The 25,896-nt window shown below is 38.3% G+C and overlaps 1 protein-coding gene across 2 annotated transcripts in view; it reads left to right on the top strand.

Annotated features, from left to right (window-relative positions):
- The window catches only part of FRMD4B (FERM domain containing 4B), a gene marked incomplete at its 5' end in the record, with an annotated part of 176,306 nt that overhangs the window by 100,177 nt on the left and 50,233 nt on the right, over positions 1-25,896 (top strand). For both annotated transcript variants that reach the window (XM_083355174.1, XM_083355173.1), the window contains 4 exons: positions 5,244-5,327; positions 10,019-10,084; positions 11,585-11,642; positions 15,112-15,198. In XM_083355174.1, the coding sequence (XP_083211300.1) occupies positions 5,244-5,327; positions 10,019-10,084; positions 11,585-11,642; positions 15,112-15,198 (295 nt within the window). The remainder of the gene's footprint in view (positions 1-5,243; positions 5,328-10,018; positions 10,085-11,584; positions 11,643-15,111; positions 15,199-25,896) is intronic.

Here is a 25,896-nt window from a genome sequence, read left to right as displayed (position 1 = left end):
ATTAATTATGCCCTTCCTCTTTTTTCTGGATCCTGCTCAGAATAACCTTTTGGCTGTTCTTGTAATATTCCAAGTGGAGTGACTCTTTCATGTAGAAACAAACTGAGCAAGAGCTTAATATACATGTTACAATTAATAGATTCTGATTATAATTATGAGCCTTTGGATGAATATGATTGATTGTATGATTTCCTCTGAACTTTAATATCTTCTTCAACATAATTTACTAATTAGTAACTATTGATGTCCATGGCTTTAGTTTTACTTTGCAATCTTCTTTTTTCTTGACAAGGACATGCTGATTACTTGCCTATTATTATCTAAACTAACACAAGCTTTTAATTGACATACTGGACAGCTAAATAAACTACAGGGCAAGCACTGTCAAGGGTTTCCAATTAAAACACTGATATCAAGTTAGTAAATCATACTCAAAAAGCAGTATTTTTATCTATATTAAGTTATAGGCTGTAAACATGAAAGTTTATAGAAAAATAATCCAAATGCAAACAAAATAACTTTGAAGTACTGTTAGCTAAAATACAATAAACACCACTATTTTAGCTCTTCCCAACTTTCTGTTAAGATTATATTCTCATTGGGGTTCATTTTCCCACTGGCTCAAGGTTAACTCAGCCTTCCATCCTTCCAAGCTTGGTAAAATGAAGATCCCAGATTGTTGTGGGCAATATGCTGACTCTGTAAATTGCTTAGAGAGGGCTGTAAAGCACTGTGAAGCGGTATATAAGTCTAAGTGCTCTTGCTATTTTAGATGTTTCATTTGTAGGTCACACTGGTTAAGTAAGGGAGCAAGTACAAAACTGAAAATACAGTTTCTTTACAAGTTAAAGTCAAGTATGCTAACAGAAGCAAAGAACTGTTCCCTCTAATATCATCCCTTCTTTACACAAAGATAGTCCTTGCTGTAGTGGATTTGCAAGCCAGTCTTATGCCTTCTCTCTTCGAAATGAACAAGAATTACTTGGCCCCACATTCATAAGCAGAATAGAATATTATGAATACCATTATGAAAAGACAGTGGAAAATATCCTGAGATTTTAAGTGAACATATTAAAATTTTACAATGCCTTGGTAAGATCACACTTGGAATACTGCACCCAGTTTTGGTCACCAAGATGTGAAAAAGATGTTGAGACTCTAGAAAGAGTACAGAGAAGAGCAACAAAATGATTAGGGGACTGGAGGCCAAAAGATATGAGGAACGGTTGCTGGAAATGGGTATGTCTAGTTTAATGAAGAGAAGGACGAGGGGGTGACATGATAGCAGTGTTCCAATATCTCAGGGGCTGCCACAAAGAAAAGGGAGTCAAGCTATTCCCCAAAGCACGTGAAGGCAGGACAAGAAGCAATGGATGGAAACTAACTAAAGAGAGAAGCAACCTAGAACTAAGGATAAATTTCCTGACAGTTAGAACAATTAACCAGTGGAACAACCTGCCTCCAGAAGCGGTGAATGCTCCAACACTGGAAGTTTTAAGAAGAGACTGGACAGCCATTTGTCTGAAATGGTATTGGGTTTCCTGCCTTAGCAGGGGGTTGGACTAGATGACCTCCAAGGTCCCTTCCAACTTCTTCTTCTTCTTCTTCTTCTTATGATTATTATTATTATTATTATTATTATTATTATCATCATCATCATCATTATCATTATCATTATCATTATCATTACAAATGTTTGCAAACATTAATATTTTTGAGGTGAGTTGAAACTCAGTGGAAATAAGTACTGTATTTTCTGGCGTATAAGACTACTTTTTAACCCATGAAAATCTTCTCAAAAGTGAGGGGTCGTCTTATACGCCGGGTGCTGAAAATTTAGAAACAGGGCTGGCTGGAAAACCTGGAGCGGATCTTCCATTTAGTCTGTGCAGGGAAAGCGGGACCAATTGGAGAAGAAGCTGCAGTCTGTGATTTTTTGACAGGGTTTATAGGGTTTCCTGCCTTAGCAGGGGGTTGGACTAGATGACCTCCAAGGTCCCCTCCAAATTATTATTATTATTATTATTATTATTATTATTATTATTATTATTATTATTTAATCCACTTGCACTGTTTTATGTTTACATGTTTGATGACAAACAGCCTTATGTTTATAAGTGACAGTTTTCCTACTAAGCACCTGCATGTCATAAGCATTTGAATTAAAATTACCATATTAAAATCAAATCTGATGTTTTTTAATTTTTATTTAGTGTGCGTTGGAAGAGGGGGAGTCTTATACGGCGAGTATAGCCCAAACCCTATAATTTAACAGGAAATGTAGGGGGTTGTCTTATACGCCCAGTCGTCTTATATGCCGGAAAATACGGTACTTTCTTTGGTGCCTATGAGACCACTTTTTCCACTAAGACAGCATAAGATGTGATAAAATTAAAGTACCTAGCAATTTTTCAAATGTCTTCATTCCTTGAAGAGAATTCTCTCTTGAAGGCTATGGAAAAACATTTGTAATCATTAATTTAATTATTAGCAAAACACAGGACTTCAAGTCTAGGAGAATCCAGAACAATCCTTTAATAGAAAGACAGAGAAAAACCTTTTCCCTGACATCACAACTCCTTGTATCTCCTTAATTGCAGATAAATGAAATAACACAGCAGTCCATTTCCTAGAGTTATGGATCCCTTTATTAAATTATTTTTAATCGGAATGCAGGAAGCTGATCTATAGTGAGAACAAATGTGTTCATTAGGAAGTCGAATTCTAATTTAAATGTCCTCCTACCCCACATTCTTCATGAAAAAAGGAGACATTGAATGTAAGGTGGATGTTTAAATATTGGTAGCTGACTGAAATCAAAGAATTGATTGAAAATTACAAGGAAACAGGATTGGTCTTTAATGTTGGTCCATTTACAGAATTGTTACCACATACAACAACTCTATGAATAGCTGATAAGGATTGTGGCCAATATTATAATCCTCTGGGTGGATTTGATCCTTAAGTCTATTTAGGTTTTTTTTTCCTTTTGAGTCACCATTATCTATTATTATTCTTTTTTTACAAGTGAGTTGGGGGCAGACAGATTTTAGAAATATCAAGTTGTGGGAAAGTGTAAGTGTAAGTTTACCCAACTTCCATACTTTAAATTGAATCTAGATCAGACTTCTACACCTTTATTGTAGGGTAAATGAATTAAGAGGCGATGAAGTGAATGCTGGTAATTAAAGTTTAGTTTGACACATGGGCCAAATTATATGCTATTAAAAGCTGTAGTTGACAACTACATTTTCTGCCTCTTTTACTCTAGAGTAGGAGCAGGAGATCCAATTTGGGTAAGATACATATCAGGAACTTGGGAGTTGTAATCCTTTACCTGCTATTGTAGTCATGATACTTTCTGAGACCTCTTATAGTTATTTTTTGTTTGCAAAAAACTATTCACATATCTTAATGGATAACATTTTTGCAAATAGATAAAAGATTCATATAAATGCTAATCTAAGAATTATAGGAAGGAGCCTTCTTTCCTCCACCCCATGCTGTTGGCATCTTTAAAATAGCATGCAGTTGGGCACTGAGAAATGTGTTTTATTGAGGAACTCATAATTGAAATTAAAACCTTTCATTGCTTCTTTGGATACAGATGAACAGCTGAAGGAAACCTGTTATACTAATGCATTTGCATATGCATTTTTTGTGTATATAACTAGCAGAGAGAAAATTATGTTTTTATAACACCTCCCATAATCCACATCCAGAGATCATACTGGATGAGGAAAATAAAAGTTGTAATCCAACGTATCTGGAGATCATAACAGTTATCTTCTTTGGATAATAGAATTATGGTTGAGAAGAGAGAGTGGCTTTTTCCTGGTAGTAAAATGCGCTTTTGAATGTGGAGTTTAAGATACAGAATTTTTTTAAAAAAATCAAACTTTCAAAACAAGAACAGAAATCAAGAGAGTATTTTTTTTGCAAGGACTTAAGGGGTGAAATGAATTTAAATCTTTGCAGATACTTAAGGAGCCTACTGTACCCATTAATGGTCTGAAACCCAAAATAAACAAAATGCTTTTTTCCCTCTAGTTTAGAAGGGTTTAAAATTTTATAAGGCCCTAGTGACCAATCTCTTCCCTTAAAATCATTTTACTCCTCCAAACTTTTAATGATGGCCCTGAGGGGTGGAGAAGGTCTTAGTGCAACACCCCCCCCAAGGTTGTCTGCAGTTATTATAAAGCTGCTTGAGCTACCTCAGTGAGAAGTGACTTTTGATAGAAGACCCTTAATTCATAAAGGAGTAAAATCACTGCATGCAGCTATTCTGTTGTTCACCTAAGAAATAGTTTTATTTATTGTAGTTATTATCTCATGTTTTGACTCCCTGTTTTTCAGCCTCATATCCACCATCCAGTAAAGTAATGTATACTGAGATGTGCATCCCAATAGCTTCTACTTCAGTATTCACAATTCCAGGGCAGAAATTACAGAAAAATAAAATGAAGGTTTTATCAATGGTGTATAATCCTTCCAGTGCTAAATTATTTAAGAATGTGGCCCAGTTTTGAAGAAGTCACTTATCAACCTTCATCATCAGGAAATCAAACATCTGGTAATGACTCAGTCATCCCAGTGAATCCTAGATACCAACAATTCATGTTGGTTCTTGCAGATCCCTATTAAAGCATTCCAAAATCCTGCACAACCCGACTGGGCTATTTAACCATGCATGCAAACCAAAAATGTTGCCTGCTTTTATTTGTTTTGTTTTGTGCCAGCAACCACACATGCTTCTGCCCTCTTAAAATGATTAGATTCACTTTTGCCCAATTTCTGCGTATTGAAGCAAGTTACAGTTTGAAGCTGTTTTTCCTCCTCTGGATCTCTTCTTAACTGTTTTGAATCAAGATTGCTTCTACAATTTTAGCACCCATTTTTTCATGTTAAAATATTTGAAGGTTCTTTTATCAAACCAACATATATCCTATAACAAAAAAACATCCTGGAAGCAATCACAGCCAGTAAAAGTTATTTCAGCTTTATCTATTTCTCAGCAACTGGATCTCTTTAGCAGCACTGTGTTCTTAATCAAAATGGTAATGCAAGTGACCATATTTTGTGTAAAAGAGTAATGCAAAAAATTCTACAGTATTAGACTGCCATGGTAGCTGAAATATACTATGAACTTATTCAGTGATTAAAATTGGAGACTTTGAGTTAATGTAAACATCATTTTGATTCCAAGATAATAACACTTTGCCCTTCTTTTTGTCTTTTTAAAGTGACGAAAATGCAAGAAAAGCTCTGAAGAACTTGCCTGCATTTCCTACAAAAACCTTGCAGGAGCATCCTTCACTTGCCTATTGGTAAGACCTAATTATAAAAGGTACAGGTATATCATATTGGGATCCTGGACTTCTCTTTGTATCCTCCTTCCTTATAAATTTAAAGCTTTGTGAACTATTGACAGTAATATCCAAGGTTACATAATGGAAAAAGCTTTGAATGCAAAAAGGCTGTAGTAAAGCTTGTGTTACAAGTCACAAAACACAACAGTACCAATCCCTCTAATTCCTTAATTAAGTCATCTCCCAAGTTTTTCGGTTCTATTCCAGCTTACCTTTGTCTTTTTTTCTGGGCAGGTGGCAAATTTCCAAACCAAGCACCATTTTTAATGCTTACAAAGCTGACATGGAACCCAAAGGCATTTTTCTAAATTCAGATAATACTAGAGAATAAACACTTCGTGACATAATCTCTCTCTCTCTCTCTCTCTCTCTCTCTCTCTCTCTCTCTCTCTCTCTCTCTCTCTCTCTCTCTCTCTCTCTCTCTTTCTCTCTCTCTTTATTTATTTAAATTGAAAGAAGTTTTAAAACATAGAAGCCATGTGGAGAGTGAGGCCTTGCCTTCCTTGAGAAACATTTCATAAGCATTTTGGTATCCATGGCTGCTAAGTTCTATCCTGCTTTATAAAATAAAACACAGTCTCTTGTACACATTTTAACACCCTGGTATTTTTATGGCACGGCTGAACTTTTCTTCCTATTCTGATTGTTTGATAAATCATCAAACAAGATTGTATTTTATCCAAACTCTGGAAATAAATACTACTATAATATATTGGAGCAGGGGTCCCCAATCCCCGGTCCATGGACCAGTACCAGGCTGCGGCATGCCATCAACTGGTCCGCACAAACAAGCAAAGCCCCATCCACGAGATGCAGGCAGCACACAAAACCACGCACACTCCGGTCCACGGAAAAACCTCTCTCTACGGAACCAGTCCCTGGTGCCCAGAAAGTTGGAGACCTTTGTATTAGTGTCCACCTCGGTATTTTAAAATAGGCTTGCTTGTTTAACAAAACAATATCCCCCTACATATAGTCTTCAACTTATGACCACAATTTAGCCCAAAATTTCCACTGCTAAGCAAGACAGTTGTTAAGTCAGTTTTGTTTCATTTTATGACTTTTCTAGCCACATTTGTTCAGATAAATCACTGCAGTTTTTAAGTTAGCAACACGGTTGTTAGGTGAATTTGGCTTCTCCATTGACTTTGCTTGTCAGAAGGTTGCAAAAGGTGACCACATGACCTCAAGATATTGCAACCATCATAAACGCATGCCAGTTGCCAAATGTCCAAATTTTGATCACGGGATCGTGGGGGTGCTGCAATCGTTTTGTGAAAAACAGGGATAACTCGCTTTTTCTGGTGGTGTTGTAACTTCAAACAGTCACTAAACAAATGGTTGTAAATTGAGGACTACTTGTACATAAATAACACAAAGAAACATACTTCTACTAGCCATCTTTCTGAAAGAGTCTTAGTTTGCAATCCTTGATGCCTCTAATCATGAGTAGACTATTGAATGCTGAATAAAACGGGTCATCTGAAAAGCATGGCTAGGATTGCAGGTGAGTAAAACTCAGGGGTTTGGAGCCACTGAGACCATTTTCTGATACTGTAAGAACATTTGCAAATGGCACTTTGGTTTCTAGTGGTTTCCCCAAGCTTCCGTAACTGGTGTCCTCCAGAGAGTTGAGTCTGCAACTTCCAGAATTTCTGGTCAGCATGGTGGATACACCTGGAGAGCACAATGTCAGGAAAAGCTAGTTATTAATTATAGAGCTGTTTCCAGGCTTCCTCGTAGCAAGGTTTTGTAATAAAAATATGCTGCTGTCTTATCATTAAAAGTCCCATCATTGTCAAGTTGTTATTGTAAAATTTTCTTTACATAATCAAGCTTCAACATGAATTTAATGAAGAACAGTGAAAAGAATAGTCTGTGGCTATTATAGTTTATGATGGCTTATCCCTTTGGGTTGTAATCCTGGGCATGGTTATGCAAAGATTTTAGAAGCCTAACCATACAGAGTACATACCGCTTTTGTATGTTCTGGTAAGTCACTAGCTTTTTCTGTAACAGTGATATGTCATAGCACAAAGGTGAATTTCTTGGGAACCCCAAAAGCAGAACCCCATACATAGAACCCAGGGATATCATAAAAATATTTAGAGATTATTTTGTTGACACAAACAAAACCTTGCTTGTTTCATTTCCTCTCCATACAATCAAACCTGCGCACTTTTCATTTTGGCATAATAAAGTAGTTCTAATACTTACCAGGTTTCTATTTTTCCTTGAAAGAGATACCTTTAATGTCCATATGACATTTCTTTCTGCAATTTTTCTGTAAAAATATCAGGCAGCCTTAGGTCACACTTAAATTATAACTTGTGATTACTAATACGAACAATGAGTTCCTACAGGCATCTTGGGAAAATAGTGTAAGAGTTCTTGATGCATAAAACCATAAGTCCATTTGGGCCCAACATACTTTGTTTCACAACAGCCAATCAGTTGCTGTGGGAAAGCCACAACCAAGGCACAAAAGTAGAAATCCTCTGTATTGTTGCTTCCTAATACAATGCCTCTATAAAGCAATCACAGCTATAGGAATTGTTCCCTTTTTAAAGACTTCTGTGTGATCAGTAGGAATCGACACTGACTTGATGGTTCATAATCAGTCAAAATCCTGATTTCCAGAATCAGGGGAGGAAAGAATTGCTACCCTTTATACATTTATCTCATTTGAAGGTAAATATACTTTGCATTTATAGCAGTATTATTCCCCGTGCTTGGCTCGGGAATTCTGGGAGTTGAAGTGCACACATCTGAAAGTTGCCAAGGTTCAGAAAGTCTGGTCTATAGTATTATATGTATGTGTACTTATGTGTATTCGTTCATTCATACATTCATTCATTCTGACTTTGCTTGGGTTATAAGAGAATTGAATCTATTGAAGCTCTGCTGTTTTATGTTGTAATCTGTCTTGGAAGTTTCTTTCTTCCAGAATGGCCAACTTAGTCTGTAAAATATGTCTTCGGAGAGTTATAAGTTCTCCTTTCTCCCTTTGTTTTTAGAATATTGTCAATTTTGTTGTCAAGATTTGTTTCAGTTATATTGTATAGACACTTGCCCATTTGATCTATGTAGAATGCACAAGTGCACTGATAGCAAATCATTAATAACACTGGAAGATGAGCAAATTAATTGAATTTTAATGTTATGGCTGCTACTATTAGTGTCACCATTTGCATTGTGGAAGTTATTTACATCAGTTTCTATATGTGTAAGTCCTTGGTGTCAAATCTGACTGTGCTGAACATTGTATATATTTGTGCGTAAACCTGTTCACAGATGAGCCAACCTCAAAATTTTAACTTTTAAAATACCACAAAAAATGCACAATGTACAGATAAGCTGATACCTGAAAATTTCATGTGTTTTAATTTTCATAATTGGCTTATCCATGAGTAATCCACAGATTAGCCATTTTTCATGGTATTTTGTTGGAAAATTCTGGGATCAGCTTATTTAGGGATGGGCTTATAAGTGAATATATTTGGATATACCGGTACATTAAGAAGCATTACTGTATGTACTTATGGATAAATCCATCCATGGATAATCCAAACCCAATTTTTGGAGTATATTTTGGTACCCAACATTCTTAGCTTATTCATGAGTACATGGTGTATTTGTCTAGTTTCTCTTCATTCAAGAAGCATGCAGGCTGATCTCATTTTTGATGCTCAAGAAACAAATGTAATCAAATAAGATAACATACCCATTTTTCCACCATGGGATGAAGAGAGGAAAAAGAGAAAAATAGAGACATATTAGTCATGATTGTTGAACCATATTCCAAACATAGCAAGATGGAAAATGTTTCAAACCTCAAGACCATGGGTTCATATCTTTACCACCTTATCTCAATCATTTTGGAAGTGCTTCAAGCTCAAAATAGCTCAGTTTTAAGGATACAAGCATGAAACCTTCCAAAATGTTTGAAATAGTCCATTTCACCCCCAGGATAGGAGAATTGCACTCCACACTCTTTTTAGATAGAAAAGAGAGAGAGACAGCAGATTTGAATCTGGGATTGCCTGGGCCATACCAACACACATTACCCTCTTTATCACATCATACTTTTGTGGTAAATTAACTTCACTATCATTATGAGATTACTGCCATATGCCTCAAATCATACAAGAAAATAAAAGGTTTTGCTTTTGCCCTGTCTGCAAATCATTTAAGCTGTATTTAGGAAAGGAAGGAAGGTGTGTGTCTCAATGTGTGTGTCAGAAAAACCCTGTCATTAATCTTGCTGGGTAGGAGTAATCCAAGTTGTAGGCCAGCATGTCTGAAAGGCATTGGGCAGAGACTGGGGTTTTTTGTTTTTTTTACAGCCTGATATAGCTCCGCTAACTTTATAGCCATTGCAGCTCCCTTTCTCCACAGTTACTTTTTATGAAATGGCATACATCCCGGCTATAGAGTATTTCCTCGGGAAGTGGCTTAACCTGTAAGTCCATTCTGTGCCATCCAAAACTTGGGAGTATTCATTTTGTGGATTGACGGACTGCGTAGGGGTATACTTTACAGAGAGATTCTGTGGATCGTTTCGTCTGACTGAGATGCATTTGGAGCAACATAGGATCTAAAACCCGTCTTCCTCTCTTTAATAGACCCTTTTTGCTTGTTTTCCTCAGTGAGGACAGAGTCATCGAACATTACATTAAGAACAAGGGACTGACTAGAGGACAAGCGATTGTTCAGTAAGTGTATTATTATTCAGCTTTTTGTAATGGTGTGTGGAAATGACCTCGGAAGAAAAGGCAGTGAGACCACAGCCAAGGGTTGACTGATAAAAGGCAGCTTAGCCCCCTCAGCAGGAATGTGGGTTGGGCAAAAGGTGCAGAAGACACCCTCCAATTTTTTAGAATATAAAGAAGAGGGAGGAGAAGACCTGTCAGACTTGCAAGATTCTGTTAACATAACCTTACCAAAAAAAAGTAGAATTGGCTTATTGTGTTTCTTAGCTGGTTTACCGCATGAGGAAGGCAAACATCTATTTATGGGAGAGGCTGCAACACAGAACAGATTCCAGCCCTCTTCTGAACTATTGACAACTACTGTGATTGGGACTGATGCTTTCCGAGTACAGTAATCCATGCAGTTCCAGAGCTTGTTTGGGTTCCACCTCTGCAATCCCGAAGCATTTTAGACCACCTAATTTATCTTCCGACACATTGCTCTTCTTCCTCTGGGTCCCTGCTGTCCTCTCACTTGAGGTTGATAGCGTATGTATTTATCCCTTGAACAAGGCCTTTCAGACTAGAGATAAACCAGAAACCTATCCAGCAGCAAAAGCTGTATAACACAACTCTTTCCTATGAATGGGTGCTTAGCAGATCAGGCCTGTAGGATTCCTACCTTTTATTGTTCAGATTTATGTCATGCATTGTAATGGAATGTGGGAAGGAACTTGGGGAAAGGTGGGGGAAGAGATGCTACCTAGTGAACAACCAGATAAGAGAGGCAGGAGCCTCCAATAGATTAACAGTTAGAGGAAGAAACTTAGAAAGGATCTGCCCCAATCATTCAGACACTTAAAATTGGAGGTGAGAGGTTTTGTACTTTCAGACTTGCAAGATTTATGTAGCTTCACGATAAAGTAGATTTAACTCATCTAGTCTTGTTTTCCTGTCTGGTTTACTTGGGAAGGCTGACATGCACTCATAAAGTGGGCAAGCTACGTTTACAGTGGAGCTGTTTTAGAAGAACTGAACATTCCCAAAAGCTAAACTTGGAAAATATTTTAGATCAGTATTGTAGAGAGCTCAATTGCTAGAAATGAAGCCAAGTTCTGTTCCGTTGTTATACGAGGGAATGCTTTCAGGGAAGTAGCTGGCAACCCCGAGAGCATCAAGGCGACTGAGGGCAGAAGGAGGTTATTAAAAAAAAAGGCTAGTTCTAGTTTAATCGTCTCCTTTGAGATGTTAACTAGTTTGTTGCTGTGCTTGAACTTGTTTGTACACAGACTTCACTATTAATGTTGATTGATGTTTTATATAATTAAAGCATCTGAAACAATTTGATGTGAAACCTAAAACACTTCCCAGAGTCCCTCTGTGAAGCAGTTGGGCAGTTTCAGAATTCGATAAGTAAATAAATAGAATGAATGAATGAATCCAAAGGCATCACTCAGGTAATGTGTATTAGTAGAAGATATTACGAAGAAACTGCTTCTTTGACTTGTATATCTGTCCTTCCAGGTACATGAAATTGGTTGAAGCTCTGCCTACTTATGGAATCCATTATTATGGAGTGAAGGTTAGTGAGTACTGTAAAACAAAACTGAGTGAGCTGTCTGTTTTATGCATTTTTTTAATAAAAGCAGCTCATTTGGTTAAAACGAGTAAGGAGATGCTGTCATGTCATAGTGCCCCATTTAAGGACTTTTTACCTTTTTGGCTCAGCTCTTCTTACCTTTCTCAGATCATGAAAAAGTTTGGTGTCCTCTTCATCCTTCAATCTCTTCAACAAACAACATACAGTTGTTTGTTATTTGGCTTCCCTGGATCCACCTTGAGCACTTTGACTAGAGTCTGCATGACTGCACATCTTATACTTAGGTGATGGTTTTCAATAATCCTTCATCAAACTATCAGGAGATGATAAGGACTTTGGCTTAAGGTCCTGGAGAATTGTCAGCCATAGGAAATAACGAAAGACTACATGAACATGGAGTATCTTTGTTTCTAACTAATAACAAAAATTAAGCTGGACAGCTATTTGTCTGAAAAGCTGTAGGGTTTCCTGCCTGGGCAGGGAGTTGGACTAGATGACCTCCAGTGTCCCTTCCAACTATTATTATTATTATTATTATTATTATTATTATTATTATTATTATTATTATTATTATTATTATTATTATCATCATCATCATCATCATCATCATCATATTATCATTATTATTATGGCAGGAAGGACATTGTTTCATTTGGAATCTCCTCTGTCTTTTGCCTAGCAGACAGTATTTTAAGTTCCTATAATTTATTCAAGAGGTTTTTTTCCCCGTTCAGAGTTATAATGTTGATTAGAATAATACAAATAACATTTTGCATCTCTGTGAATAAAACCTACAGAAACTAGTACTTACATTATATTAATGGGGCTAGCATTCAAGAAGAGCTACAGTTATATTAATAACAAAGCAAATAGATTCACGCCATCTGAAACTGCACTCAAACTGTAATGAGTTTGCTGAATATGTATATGAACAGCAACATTCCTATTCAGACATCCCGCCAGAGGCATAGATTATCATATATGTGTCAAGTGGTCATACGCATGCTTCTCTACATGTGAATTGATCCTGTGTAGCAAATGATCACTTCTCCAAACTTTTCAAAAAATGTCTGTGTTTCACAAATCCCTATTTTGATAGGGAATTTAGAGACACTAGAATAGTTTTTCCACATTTCTCCACATTTTAAAGCCTCAAACTCCCTTAATAAAATTGTAGAATCTTTTAATTTTCATGGAATGCTCACACTGAACTGTGGGTAACAAACATTGAAGAATGGAGTAGACTTGGGCCTGGTGGATGTCTTCATTTGTTGGTATCTACTGGTATTGAAGAAGTCATGACATGGAGGAGCAAAATTCTTCCATTATTGAAAGTACTGTTGGCAATTTTTCTGCGGCACAACTCTCAGTCCTTTAAAGTGGGACCTTCTGGGATATGGAGCTATTAGACCCAAAGCCCCCTCTGTACCTCAAGAAGATTACAATGCTGGCATCTTATTTTTAGCAGCTTATAATTGCCTTCCAAAACTTCCCTTTAAAATAAAATGAATGGAAATAACTTTTTATTTAGGGAAAAATAGAGTCAACTCCACGCATAAATTGTGTTTGGAGTCTCTGGCTTCCTTAGTTCTCCTTTAGTTTATTTTGCTGGTTTTGAGCTAGGAATCTTTGGTTAATTTTAGCCACAAACAATTTAATAATACAGTAATTTACCCCCTCCTCCCCTTCTTTTTCATGTATTTTGATGACTTCATGGACAGGTCTGTGCAATTTTGTTGGCAACCTGCAGTAGTGGTATTATCATTGGCCACCTGCCAGGTTGTTTTTCAACTTTTTAATCTAGGGATGAAAGAAAGTAACTGGCTCAAAGACACCCAGCTGTCCTCCATGCCTAAGGAAGAGCCAGAACTTGTATCTCCTTGCTCCTGGTCCAGCATCTTAACCAGGACACCTTACTAGCTCTTGTAATGTTCTTTAAAAGTTGCTTTAAAAAGTTATGGAAATCATGCCTTATTGTGCAGTGCTATAATTTACTGTTTTGTTGCTTGAAAAATAGCTCCTCCAAGACCACTTCCACCAACATTGACAGGGCAAGCCTCTAGAACAGACATGCCACCGGTCAGAGAATGCCGACTGGCGGCCCCCAGGGGGAGGGCGTTCTCTGTGGGCGCGCCAGACCTTTGGAACCGTTTACCGGTTGAGCTCTGGATGGCTCCCGACCTTCGCTTTTTCCGACGTGATCTAAAAACTTATTTATTTGAAAAAGCCGGCCTGGTCTGATGGGTTTGGGGTTTTAATTAATTTATTGTATTCGGGCACAATTGTTTAATTTGTTTTTAATTTTTGTATTTTGTACTTTTTGGTATTTATTGCCCTGTACACCGCCCTGAGTCCTTCGGGAGAAGGGCGGTATATAAATTAAATTAATTAAATAAATAAATAAATGTCAAACACAAGGCCCGGGGGTCAGATCTGGCCCGCGAAGTGGTTTCATGTGGCCCGCAAAGCCATCCTGGAAACAGTGAGGGAACGGCCCCCACTGCCTTGGCCCTGGCCCAGAGACCCTCCTCCTGCCAGAGACCCTCAGATCTGTCCCACTCCTGCCCAGGCCCCCATAGGCACCCTTGATGCGAACGATGTAGAGCTGGCCACGCCCACCCAGTAGGCCATACGCACTCTAGCCACGCCTACCCAGTAGGCCACGCCCACCCTGGCCATACCCACCCGGCCCCTTGAGGGCAACCGCAATGCTGATGCGGCCCTCAATGAAATTGAGTTTGACACCCCTGCTCTAAAATGTAAATTGAGAGCAAACTCCACTCCTTAGTGGCACTGATGATGTTACTTAGTTTGGGTAATGACACATGTGCAAGAAAATAACCAAGCTCAAAGAGCACCAAGAACTCCTGATTTCAACCCTGAGCTCTATGGAAGATAAAATCTCACCCATAAAATATGTCAGCCCAATTTTCTCTTTAAAAAAAAAACCACAATAACTATTTTCTCTTAACGCTTTCTGCTCCTTCATATGTGCGTTTAAAGTAATGTATGTGCTCTAGCTGAACCAAGTGTACAAATTACATATAGAATTGTGCAAAGTGTGTACACAGCCCATTCCTTTCTCTCAACAGTTCACCCTTGCTTTGGACTTGTCCCTCATCAAGACTTCTTTTACTATTGTCGCTTGCCTCCCACAGATTTTCTTCCATTTCTGCCCCATCTCTAGCCATGGCTTCAAAGAATATGGCAGCTTCTCTTTCCTACGGCTCTCTGGCTGTTTGCATAGCATCTTCCAGCTGGGAAAGGAATAGCAGACCCCTTCAAACAATAAACCTTCTCTGTCAGCCGCAGGTGTGCTAACAAAGGGCTGCCTTCATCTCCCTAACCTGCTTATACTTGTTGCAGGATGAAGTAAAGAAACCTTATATCAACTCTGAAGTTTTTGACTCTTGCTAAAAAGCCTTAGAACTTCTATTCTTCTCTGCCTTAGGATAAACAAGGCATCCCGTGGTGGCTTGGGATCAGTTATAAAGGAATTGGCCAGTACGACTTACAAGATAAAGTCAAACCTAGAAAAGTAAGTCCATCTGCATATGTGTATTTGTCTTTGTAATATATAAATGGAAAGCGACCGTGAGATTCATATTGTGCCTTTTTTCCCTCACTGTTATTCAGCAAAAGAAAAGTATTTCTTAATTCTAGAGCAGTTTCCCACAGTCCGACTTTCTCCAGGTATATTGGACTATAGTTCCCATCAAGGTGGCGAAACTGGCTATATGAGAATTGTAGTCCAGGAAACATCTGGAGAACATGAAAATGGAAAGAGTGTTCTAGTCTGTTGAAATAATTAGGCGCAGTAAAAATTGTTTTAGAGCACATATCTTCATTTTGCGTTATATTTTAATGTTGTATATGTTCTGTGAACTGCCCAGATGACTAGTCAGATACCTGAGATGCCTCCCAGTAAGATCTGAACTAGTAACCCACCAACATTTCTCCTCTCCCTTCCCTACCCCATTCCTGCAACTGATATTAAGAGACATTCTGTAAAGAGATTGGAAGATTCCATATAGCTATCCTGAGTTCATGAATTTGGCTAATTCATCATGAAATCATGGCAGTTGTTTCCATAGTTTAATGAAGTGTTGTGTGAAGAAGTACATCCTTCAATTTGCCTGTGAAAATACTGCCAGATCACACGCTGATTGGCTCTTGGTTCAAGTATTATATGACAGGGAGGAAAAATGCTTTCAGTGTACTTTCCTGCCTGAGCAGGGGGTTGGACTAGATGACCTCCAAGGTCCCTTCCAACAACTACTACTACTTCTTCTTCTTCTTCTTCTTCTTCTTCTTCTTCTTCTTCTTCTTCTTCTTCTTCTTCTTCTTCTTCTTCTCCTTCTCCTTCTCATTATTATTATTATTATTATTATTACAACACGCATCATTTTATGAAATTCTATGAAATAGATTAGGAATGTGTTTTCTAAGTTAAATTGTTCCAACTCTTGTAACTTTTGCTTGGACTGAAGATTAGGTTGCAAGGTAACTATTGTGATTGTTCCTGCCAAGTCAGGAAACCCCAACTGCGATGCCTTACTTATGCTTCTTTCCCTCCCCGCAAATTTCAACTCTTCTCTGAAATGCTAAGCAGTTTTTCAAAAGAACATTTTGTGCCTGCGTATGAAACAACAGTCCCAACTGAGGCAGCATTTTCTACATGAAAGTGCAGGGAGCCAAGAAGTGCTTGCTGTGTTCCATGCACAGTTTGTGAGACAACTAAGATGGGATGTCTGTACATAGAAATTGCCTCATCGCTACTTCTTGAACAAAGAATAAACATCTGGAATAAGCTCTGAAGACCTTGGGAATTAACTCCATGTTGGAGAAAACTCAAACACATGTAGTTATTGTACCAGAGGAAAAAAACACCTTATATTTTTTTCTTCTCAGCCTTTCTGCTTTATGTTGTTGTCCAAGTTGGAAGCTTATTTTGCTATTCTTGTCCTCAGAATATTTTGGATTTAACATGTTTTCTTTCGATTGCACCATTTGCTGTCCTTGGAACATAAGTGACGTATATAAAGGAGTGATACATCTGGTTAGCTTTCTAGAAAATAGTTACATCTTCAGGAACCCCAATGTGTGGAGAAGTAGATAGATCAGATTTCCTGAATCTGTTTTGTCTCTTGTACTTGTTAAACATTTATATAAAACAGACAGAAAAGTTCCTGTAACATGGGGTTAGGGGTTACTCACTCCTTTTTCCCCCAGATAGGTGCATGAGTGAGAAAACATGATTTCAGTCCTGTTAAAATGTCATCTTGATGTTCTAACAGGGTAACATAATGTACGAGAATCAGCTTGTGCACTTTCCTGTCCTGTAATTGCTTCACATCTAGCTCTTAATTCCCTACCCTGCATAGAGTACACACCAGAAAATGTGCAGAAACTGCTCCACCAGAATCGTTAGATTTATTTATACAAACTTACATACAATTTATATGGCTGCCTGCCTACAGTCATGGCTGAAACTGTTGGCACCCCAGAAATGTTTCCAGAAAATCAAGTATTTCTCACAGAAAAGTATTGCAGGAACACATGTTTTGCTATACACAGGTTTATTCCCTTTGTGTGTATTGGAACACAACAAAAAAGGGAGGAAAAAAGGCAAATTGGACATAATGTCAAACAAAACTCCAAAAATGGGCCGGACAAAATTATTGGCACCCTTAACTTAATATTTGGTTGCACACCCTTTGGAAAAAATAACTGAAATCAGTCGCTTCCTATAACCAACAATAAGGTTCTGACACCTCTCACCCGGAATTTTGGACCACTCTTCCTTTGCAAACTGCTCCAGGTCTGTCTTATTGGAAGGGTGCCTTTTCCCAACAGCAATTTTAAGATCTCTCCTCAGGTGTTCAATGGGATTCAGATCTGGACTCATTGCTGGCCACTTCAGAACTCTCCAGCGCTTTCTTGCCATCCATTTCTGGGTGCTTTTTGACGTATGTTTGGGGTCATTGTCCTGCTGGTCGACCCAAGATCTCGGACGCAAACCCAGCTTTCTGACACTGGGCTCTAATCCTCAGATTTCATGATGCCTTGCACACATTCAAGGCACCCAGTGCCAGAGGCAGCAAAACAGCCCCAAAACATCATTGAACCTCCACCATATTTCACTGTAGGTACTGTGTTCTTTTCTTTGTAGGCCTCATTTTGTTTTCGGTAAACAGTAGAATGATGTGCTTTACCAAAAAGCTCTATCTTGGTCTCATCTGTCCACAAGATGTTTTCCCAGAAGGATTTTGGCTTACTCAAGTACATTTTGGCAAACTGTAATCTTGCTTTTTTATGTCTCTGTATCAGCAGTGGGATCCTCCTGGGTCTCCTGCCATAGCGTTTCATTTCATTTAAATGTCGACAGATAGTTTGCGCTGACACTGATGCTCCCTGAGCCTGCAGGACAGCTTGCATTCCTTTGGAACTTGTTTGGGGCTGCTTATCCACCATCCGTACTATCCTGCGTTGCAACCTTTCATCAGTTTTTCTCTTCTGTCCACGACCAGGGAGATTCGCTACAGTGCCATGGGTTGCAAACTTCTTGATAATTTTGTGCACTGTGGACAAAGGCAAATCTAGATCTCTGGAGATGGACTTGTAACCTTGAGATTGTTGATATTTGTCCACAATTTTGGTTCTCAAGTCCTCAGACAGTTCTCGTCTCCTCTTTCTGTTGTCCATGCTTAGTGTGGCACACGCAGACACACAATGCAAAGACTAAGTGAACTTCTCTCCTTTTTATCTGCTTTCAGGTGTGATTTTTATATTGCCCACACCTGTTACTTGCCGCAGGTGAGTTTAAAGGAGCATCACATGGTTGAAACAATCTTGTTTACCCACAATTTTGAAAGGCTGCCAATAATTTTGTCCGGCCCATTTTAGGAATTTTGTTTGACATTATGTCCAATTTGCTTTTTTTCCTCCCTTTTTTGTTGTGTTCCAATACACACAAAGGGAATAAACCTGTGTATAGCAAAACATGTGTTCCTGCAATACTTTTCTGTGAGAAAATTTCTGGGGTGCCAACAATTTCGGCCATGACTGTATCTTCCATGACACTGGACAGCTAAGAATAGAATAAAACCATGGCAGTAAAACCTAGCAAAAATAGATATACCATGGGATCATTAAATGTACTGGAGCCCCATAGCAACTTTCATCTTACAGATATAAGTCATGCAACTAGGCTAACTTTAGATGCCAGCTCAAGGCGTGTGAGAATAGCTAAGTTTTAAAATACAGATAAGGTTGGAGCCATCTGAATCTCACAAAGAATGGTGTTCTAAAGGATAGGCATCGCAACAGATAAAGCATTTTTGAGCAGTTTGATGGAGATCAATGTGGGAATAGAAGCAGCATGCCTCCTCCTGCCCTGACTCACATTAATTCTCCCTCCAAAAAAGCCAAATGTTTCTGTTAATTCCTTTCTTGAGAAATTAATACAGTATCTTTCTGCTATCTGGAAAACCAGGAGGTTGAATTGTGCTTCCTGTTCCTTTTCGAACTTTCACATTTCGAACTTTCTGATTAAAACTATTAAAGTTGTTGTATAGGGGGTATCCTTTATCCACAGTGAAGGTGAATTCAATGGATTCTAAGAAAAATTCTAAGAAAATTCTTCTCTTCATAGGTTCTAAGCAAAGATTATCAAATGTACTCATCAAAATGTGATCCTGATTGGTCTGTTGATGGTGATGATGATGGTGGCCTTGAGGCTTTCGGATTCATTAACATTATTTCTGAAATTAAGCAGAGACTGGGGAAAATTTGGGCTAATGTCCACATTAAAAACTAATAATCCAAATTTAGGCCAACTGTAAACCCCTAGATATTTTTATGATTAAAATGAATCTGACATATACCTGCTTCCTAAACTTAAGTTTTCTTTTTCAAATTTTATTTATTATTTTGCCCTGAAGAGCATGTCAGTTTGCCATGGCATTCCAATATCTCAGGGGCTACCACAAAGAAGAGGGAGTCAAGCTATTCTCCAAAGCACCTGAAAGCAGGACAAGAAGCAACGGATGGAAACTAGTCAAGGAGAGAAGCAACCTAGAACTAAGGAGAAACTTCCTGACAGTTAGAACAATTAACCAGTGGAACAACCTGCCTCCAGAGGTGGTGAATGCTCCAACACTGGAGGTTTTTAAGAAGAGACTGGACAGCCATTTTCTTGAAATGGTATAGGGTTTCCTGCCTGAGCAGGGGGTTGGACTAGATGACCTCCAAGGTCCCTTCCAACTTTATATTATATTATATTATATTATATTATATTATATTATATTATATTATATTATATTATATTATATTATATTATATTATATTATTATATTATTATACTCAGTACATTTATTCACAAAAGGAAAAAAATCACAGAATATATAAACGCAGTGTGAATAAAAATATAAATAAGGGAGATACAACAACACCAAGCTTAATGTTTGTTGATATATTATGAAGCCAATCAGTTGAGACAGTTAATATTATTTCTGGGGATAATCAAAATAAAACTATGGATGGGCAACAATTGTTTCTCTGTCACCATATGGATTTAAGACATTGGACCTTCCCAGTTGCCCTCATAAGTATTCTAAGCACATTAAACTGAAGTTACATGGATATACCATTTGAGACAAATACGGTTTACAAAAGCTCAGCAGAGAGTAAACTCAAAACTCTCTGCAAAGTCAAACTAAACTCAAAAGAAGGTTCCAAATTTCTTAGCTCCAGAATTTTATATTCAAACTATAGGTTAAAGAATAATGCATGACTATTATTACAATAGGGACGTGATGGCTCAGTGGGTTAGGACGCTGAGCTTGTCGATCAGATGGTCGGCAGTTTGGCGGGTCGAATCCCGAGTGCCGCGTAGCAGAGTGAGCGCCTGTTACTCGTCCCAGCTTCTGCCAACCTAGCAGTTTGAAAGCACGTAAAAATGCAAGTAGAAAAATAGGGACCACTGCGGTGGGAAGGTAATAGCATTCCGTGAGCCTTTGGCGTCTAGTCATGCTGGCCACATGACCACGGAGATGTCCTCGGACAAGCGCTGGCTCTTCAGCTTTGAAACGGAGATGAGCACCGGCCCCTAGAGTTGGAAATGACTAGCACGCATGTGCGGGGTAACCTTTACCTTTACCTATTATTACAATACAATAAGAGATCCTGAGAGAGCATTCTCCAGAATATATAAGAAATAAAGAAATCCACTGGAAGGGCTTACATCATTCTTTAAGAATCATGGTTGGTTAAAATTGAACAAAGCAGTCTGCAAGGCTCTGGAGTGTACATGCAAGCAAAAGCATGTAAAATCATGATTAACAAAGATGTTGCTCAGTATAAAATTTTGGAACACTGTTTGAAATGCATTAGGCATCAGTCTTGACCATAACTACCCATTGCAGTATGCAATGTAAAAGGATTAAATGGCATTGTGGTTTTTAATGAATGGATAATGTGTTATTTCTTGGCCTGGAAATTGTCCAAGAAACTTAACAACATATGCAATTGAAGTACGTTTGTTGGTGAAGATTCTCAGTCATCCAGGTAGAGTTGTCTGGAAGCTGAATCAAAGTAATTAGACTTCTTTCCTTGTTGGTTCAAAAGGTTTTGCTGCTTAGCCTAGTAGCTTCTTCAATCTGAGCAAGCTAGTTGGGGAGACCCCGTATATGTCCTCCAGGGAAGTTTCATTTCTCACCTAATCTGGACAGGCTCCTTAGGCGAGTAACCAGAGAGTCATTGGGATGTAAATGTTCCTAAATACTTATCCCTAGGTGGGTTGTGAAGCAGGACCTCCCTGGTGAACCTGTGAAGTGATCTTAAATCTTTCTGGGGACTGATGGAAGAGCTACATAAAAAAAATGGGTAAAGGTGGCGTTTGAGGCCTCCACTGAGGGAAGGATTTTTCACTTGGGCAAAAATGGATTCCTTCATCTCTTCCCTGTAGTTTCTTCTGTAACATCTTGAAATGGCGCGATTTATCCGAAATATCTTAGTGTTTGAGTTTTGAATACTCAGTATTACTTTTATTATTATTATTACCACAGCACAGTTAAATATAACATCAATATATTTAAAGGAGAAAAATACATTTTAAAATGTGCACTGCCGTATTTTAAAATTATATTGCCATTTTCTCATCTTCATTTTGTTTTCAGTAAACTGAACATTTACAGGTGAATTAGGCAACTCGTAGATGATATACAGCTATAAAAAGGATGCTGGTTACAACTATCATATCTTATTTGCAGCGTCATAGACATTACGTTTTCCAGTTACCAGTTCCTGTGGAAGAATAGCAACATAAATGTATTTATCTTGCTTCCTATAGGCTTCTGGCTGGCTTTTGTGGGTAGGGAATGTTGGAACAGATAAGAGTCATCTTGTGGAACAAATGGATGGGTCTTGGTTCTGTGAGTGACGGGTTCCATTCCACCCCAAAACAGTTCTTTTGACAACACAATATGCATTTGCACCGTTCCCAAAGAGTGCCCAATACGGGAGGAAGTGAGAGAAACCAATATTGTTGGCTTTAACTCTTAAGAAACAATAACTCCTTTTAAAGTAGGAGGTAATGGAAGTGATGAGAGTATATACGGTTTCTTGACACAAAGGGTGGTTCTATGTTTGCTCTGTTTCACTGTTAAAAGTAAGTGGTTATGCTAATTCTGGTTGCTGGGAGAAATAGGTATGTATGTTTGGCAAGGGTGAGCTGTATACACTCAGGTCAAATGTGTATAGCAAGTGGGATTTAGCAGCTTTCTTTTGGGACAAGTGTTCTCTGCACAATCTCTGGTTACTTGTAATCTATTTTTAAAAAAACCAGACACTGCTCTATTTGATAGAGTACTCAGATCCACACACCATCCCTGTAAAACTGGTCTCCCCAGATATAGGTATATACAAGTTAAAGGCGAAACATCGGCAATTATTTTTATTCTGTCTGAAAGAGAACATTTTTTGCAGTCTAAATCCATACATTTTCACAAACTTTAGTCAATTGTTCTTACAAAACTTAGTAACTGCACTATAATTAACCAGAGCACAAACAGGTGGTCCTCCAGTTAAAACCATTCATTTAGAACCGGTTGAAGTTACAATGACACTAAAAAGACGGGATTTATCACCGTTTCACACTTTCGACCTTTGCAGCATCCCCTTGGTCACATGACCAACATCCAGGTGCTCAGTAACTGGAATGTATTTATGATAGTTGCAATGTCCCGAGGTCAAGTGATCATGTTTTGTGACCTTCTGGCAAGCAAAGTCAATGGGGAAGCTTTCGGATTCATTTAACAACTGCGGCGATTCACTTAACAACTGTGATAGGAAAGGTTGTAAAATGGAGCAGTACTAACTTAACGACTCTTACTTAGCAGTGGAAATGTTGGGCTCAGTTGTGGTTGTAAGTCAAGGACTACCTGTACTGAGTTAATATTTTCCAGGATTTAGGGCTTCAAAGATGTCCAAGTGCACTTTTCTTTCCTACACTGAGAAGGCAGTGCTGATTTTACAGCAGTTGAGGTATTTCAGACAGTTTCTCCAGTTAGATTAAAAAGCATTGGCTACTACTTCTTTCTCTGCCTACATTCCAGCTGGGTAACTCACTGTGTTCTCTTTTATCACTGGCTCTTAATCAATTCTGCATTCTTTTAAGCTGCTGCCAGAGAAGAGATTAAACAATTATTAGTTTTTACATACAACCTGAGAATAACCCTCTTCTAGACCAAGGTAGGGGGAAAGGGTGCAACTTAACTGCTTTTATTTCAGAAACTTTTCAAAAGGCAAATTTAACTGTAAGCCCTGCCTGCTCTGCTGCTTTTTTCTCTTCTACCACATGTTCTGTTTCTTCCTTCTATGATAGTGACCTGCTGTAAGTTCTCTTTTCCTCCAGAAAGGATAATGAAAGGATAACATTATATATAATTATTAAACAAATTTATATGAGCGGCCCTCAAAAATAAAACTTCACATTATAATAATCCTTAGAAACCTTTGACCAAAGATAAATGTATATCTATCCACCAATTACTGGAAATAAAACTTACTAAGATTAGTGGGACGTCTGAGCAAATACGCCTAAGATTCCAGTGCAGTTAGTTATTTTAAATAAGGATAATTAAATAAGCTTAATTTTCAGCAACTAAAATGATAATAAGCAAGTATTAGTCTAGTGAAAAGAAGGACTAGGAGTGACATGATAGCAGTGTTCCAATATTTGAGAGGCTGCCATGAAGAAGAGAGCGGAGGGGTCTACTTATTTTGCAAAGCACCTGAAGGCAAGACAAGAAATAATGGATGGAAACTAATCAAGGAGAGAAGCAACCTAGAACTAAGGAGAAATTTCCTAACAGTAAGAACAATTAACCAGTGGAACAGCTTGCCTTCAGAAGGTGTGGGTGCTCCATCAATGGAGACCTTTAAAAGAGACTGGACAGCCACTTGCCTGAAATGGTACAGGACAGTGATGGCGAACCTTTTAGAGACCGAGTGCCCAAACTGCAACCCAAAACCCACTTATGTATTGTCTGGTGCCGGGTGGGCGTGGCCCATTGGGTGGGCATGGCCAATTGGGTTGGCGTGGCTGCGGTGGTAACAGCAGACTGGGTGGGACTAAAAAGTTCAATCAATCAATTCCAACTTTGCGAGATCTTTTTTTTCCTACGAGAAGTTGAAATTGATTGATTGATTGAACCTTTTTTTTTTTTTGCACACAGCGGCGTAGGTCTAAAGCGAAAAGGTTTTATAAAACCCAACTGAAGGTCTAGGACTGGGGTGACAGTGCGCGTGCCCACAGAGAGGGCTCTGCGTGCCACCTGTGGTTCGCCACCTATACCCGTGGTTCGCCACCACGGGTATAGGATCTCCTGCTTGTGCAGGGAGTTGGACCAGAAACTGCAGAGTTCCTGCCAACTCTGTTATTCTGTTACATGAATAGTACTAATATGCTGATCTATAATAATGCCATAAAGTTATTTATGCCACAACAATTACAATCTGGTAAGGCAAATCAGTCCTTGGGTAAATAGGAATCTCAGAATAACTCGTTGTCCTCATGAAAATCTATCCATGGGACAAGAAGCCATAGTGCAGATAAGACATGGCAAAACAGATTGATTGAGTGAAACAAGACTTTATTCAACTTACACTATATCTTGAATATATATTGAGGGAGTTTGAGCTGCAAGGATATGAGAGTTATTTTAAAATTGGAGGAAGTAATTCAGTAACCTGCAAAATGCTGGTATTATTTTGCTGTTCGAAAATGCAAATGATCTGCAAGTGCAATGGAAGTCAAGGAGACATTTAGCAAATGAGACTAGGATTAAATATAAAGACCAAACCAATAAAAGCAGATCCAACAACCAGCCTTAGAATGGACAATAAAGACACTGAAGTGTTAAGATAGCTTTTGCCTTTTAGGATCAAGCATCAAGAGCAGAGGAGCTAGAAGTCAGGAAATATGCTTCGTAACAAAGCATAGACAGATACTGGACTTAATAGGGTAGCACTTAGAAAAAACATGTCATATTTACTAAGACCAGAATCTTGCAGATAGTACTTTCCCTGTCACAGTCTATGGAAGGAAACATTGGACTTTGAAGATGCAGGATTAAAAGAATGGTGTCAGTGTTGGAGAAGACTATTGGGTATACCATGGATAATCAATCAGACAAACCCAACAGATCATCGAACAAATGAATCCAGAATTCTCATTCATGGCACATTATCATACTGTCCTGTGAAATGTTCCACAAGGTTTTAGCTCTATTGAGAACACTCTAATATTGGGAAAGTTTAGAAGGAAAGAGAAGAGAATGTGAGTCTTATAAGGTAGACCACATCGAGAAACTGACTACAAAAGAAGACTGGAATTTTATTTTATTGAGATATGCTATAGTAGCGGCTCCCAACCCCTAGAATGCTTCAGATATATTCTTTGCAACCCTTACAAAAGTTGAAAATAACGGCAACGAATTACGCATATACACTATAATTTTGAAAAGCCAAGTTTTCGCACCCCCTGGAGTATCGTCTCGCATCCCCGGTTGGGAACCCCTGTGCTGTAGTAATAGAATCTTGCAAATCTGCTTTCATTTTATCTTCCCTTCCTCTTATAGGCCATTAGTCAGGGGGAGCCAGCCTATCTTCCTAACACTATTTTATTTCTTAAGGAATGTTTCTGCCCTTGTTTCAGTAACATCTTCTGACTATT

Source organism: Vipera ursinii (assembly GCF_947247035.1).
Source record: "Vipera ursinii genome assembly, chromosome: 2".
In the NCBI taxonomy this organism is placed as follows: Eukaryota; Metazoa; Chordata; class Lepidosauria; order Squamata; family Viperidae; genus Vipera; species Vipera ursinii.
The sequence above is the reverse complement of the archived record's forward strand: the minus strand, read 5'-3'. Positions and strand labels throughout refer to the sequence as shown.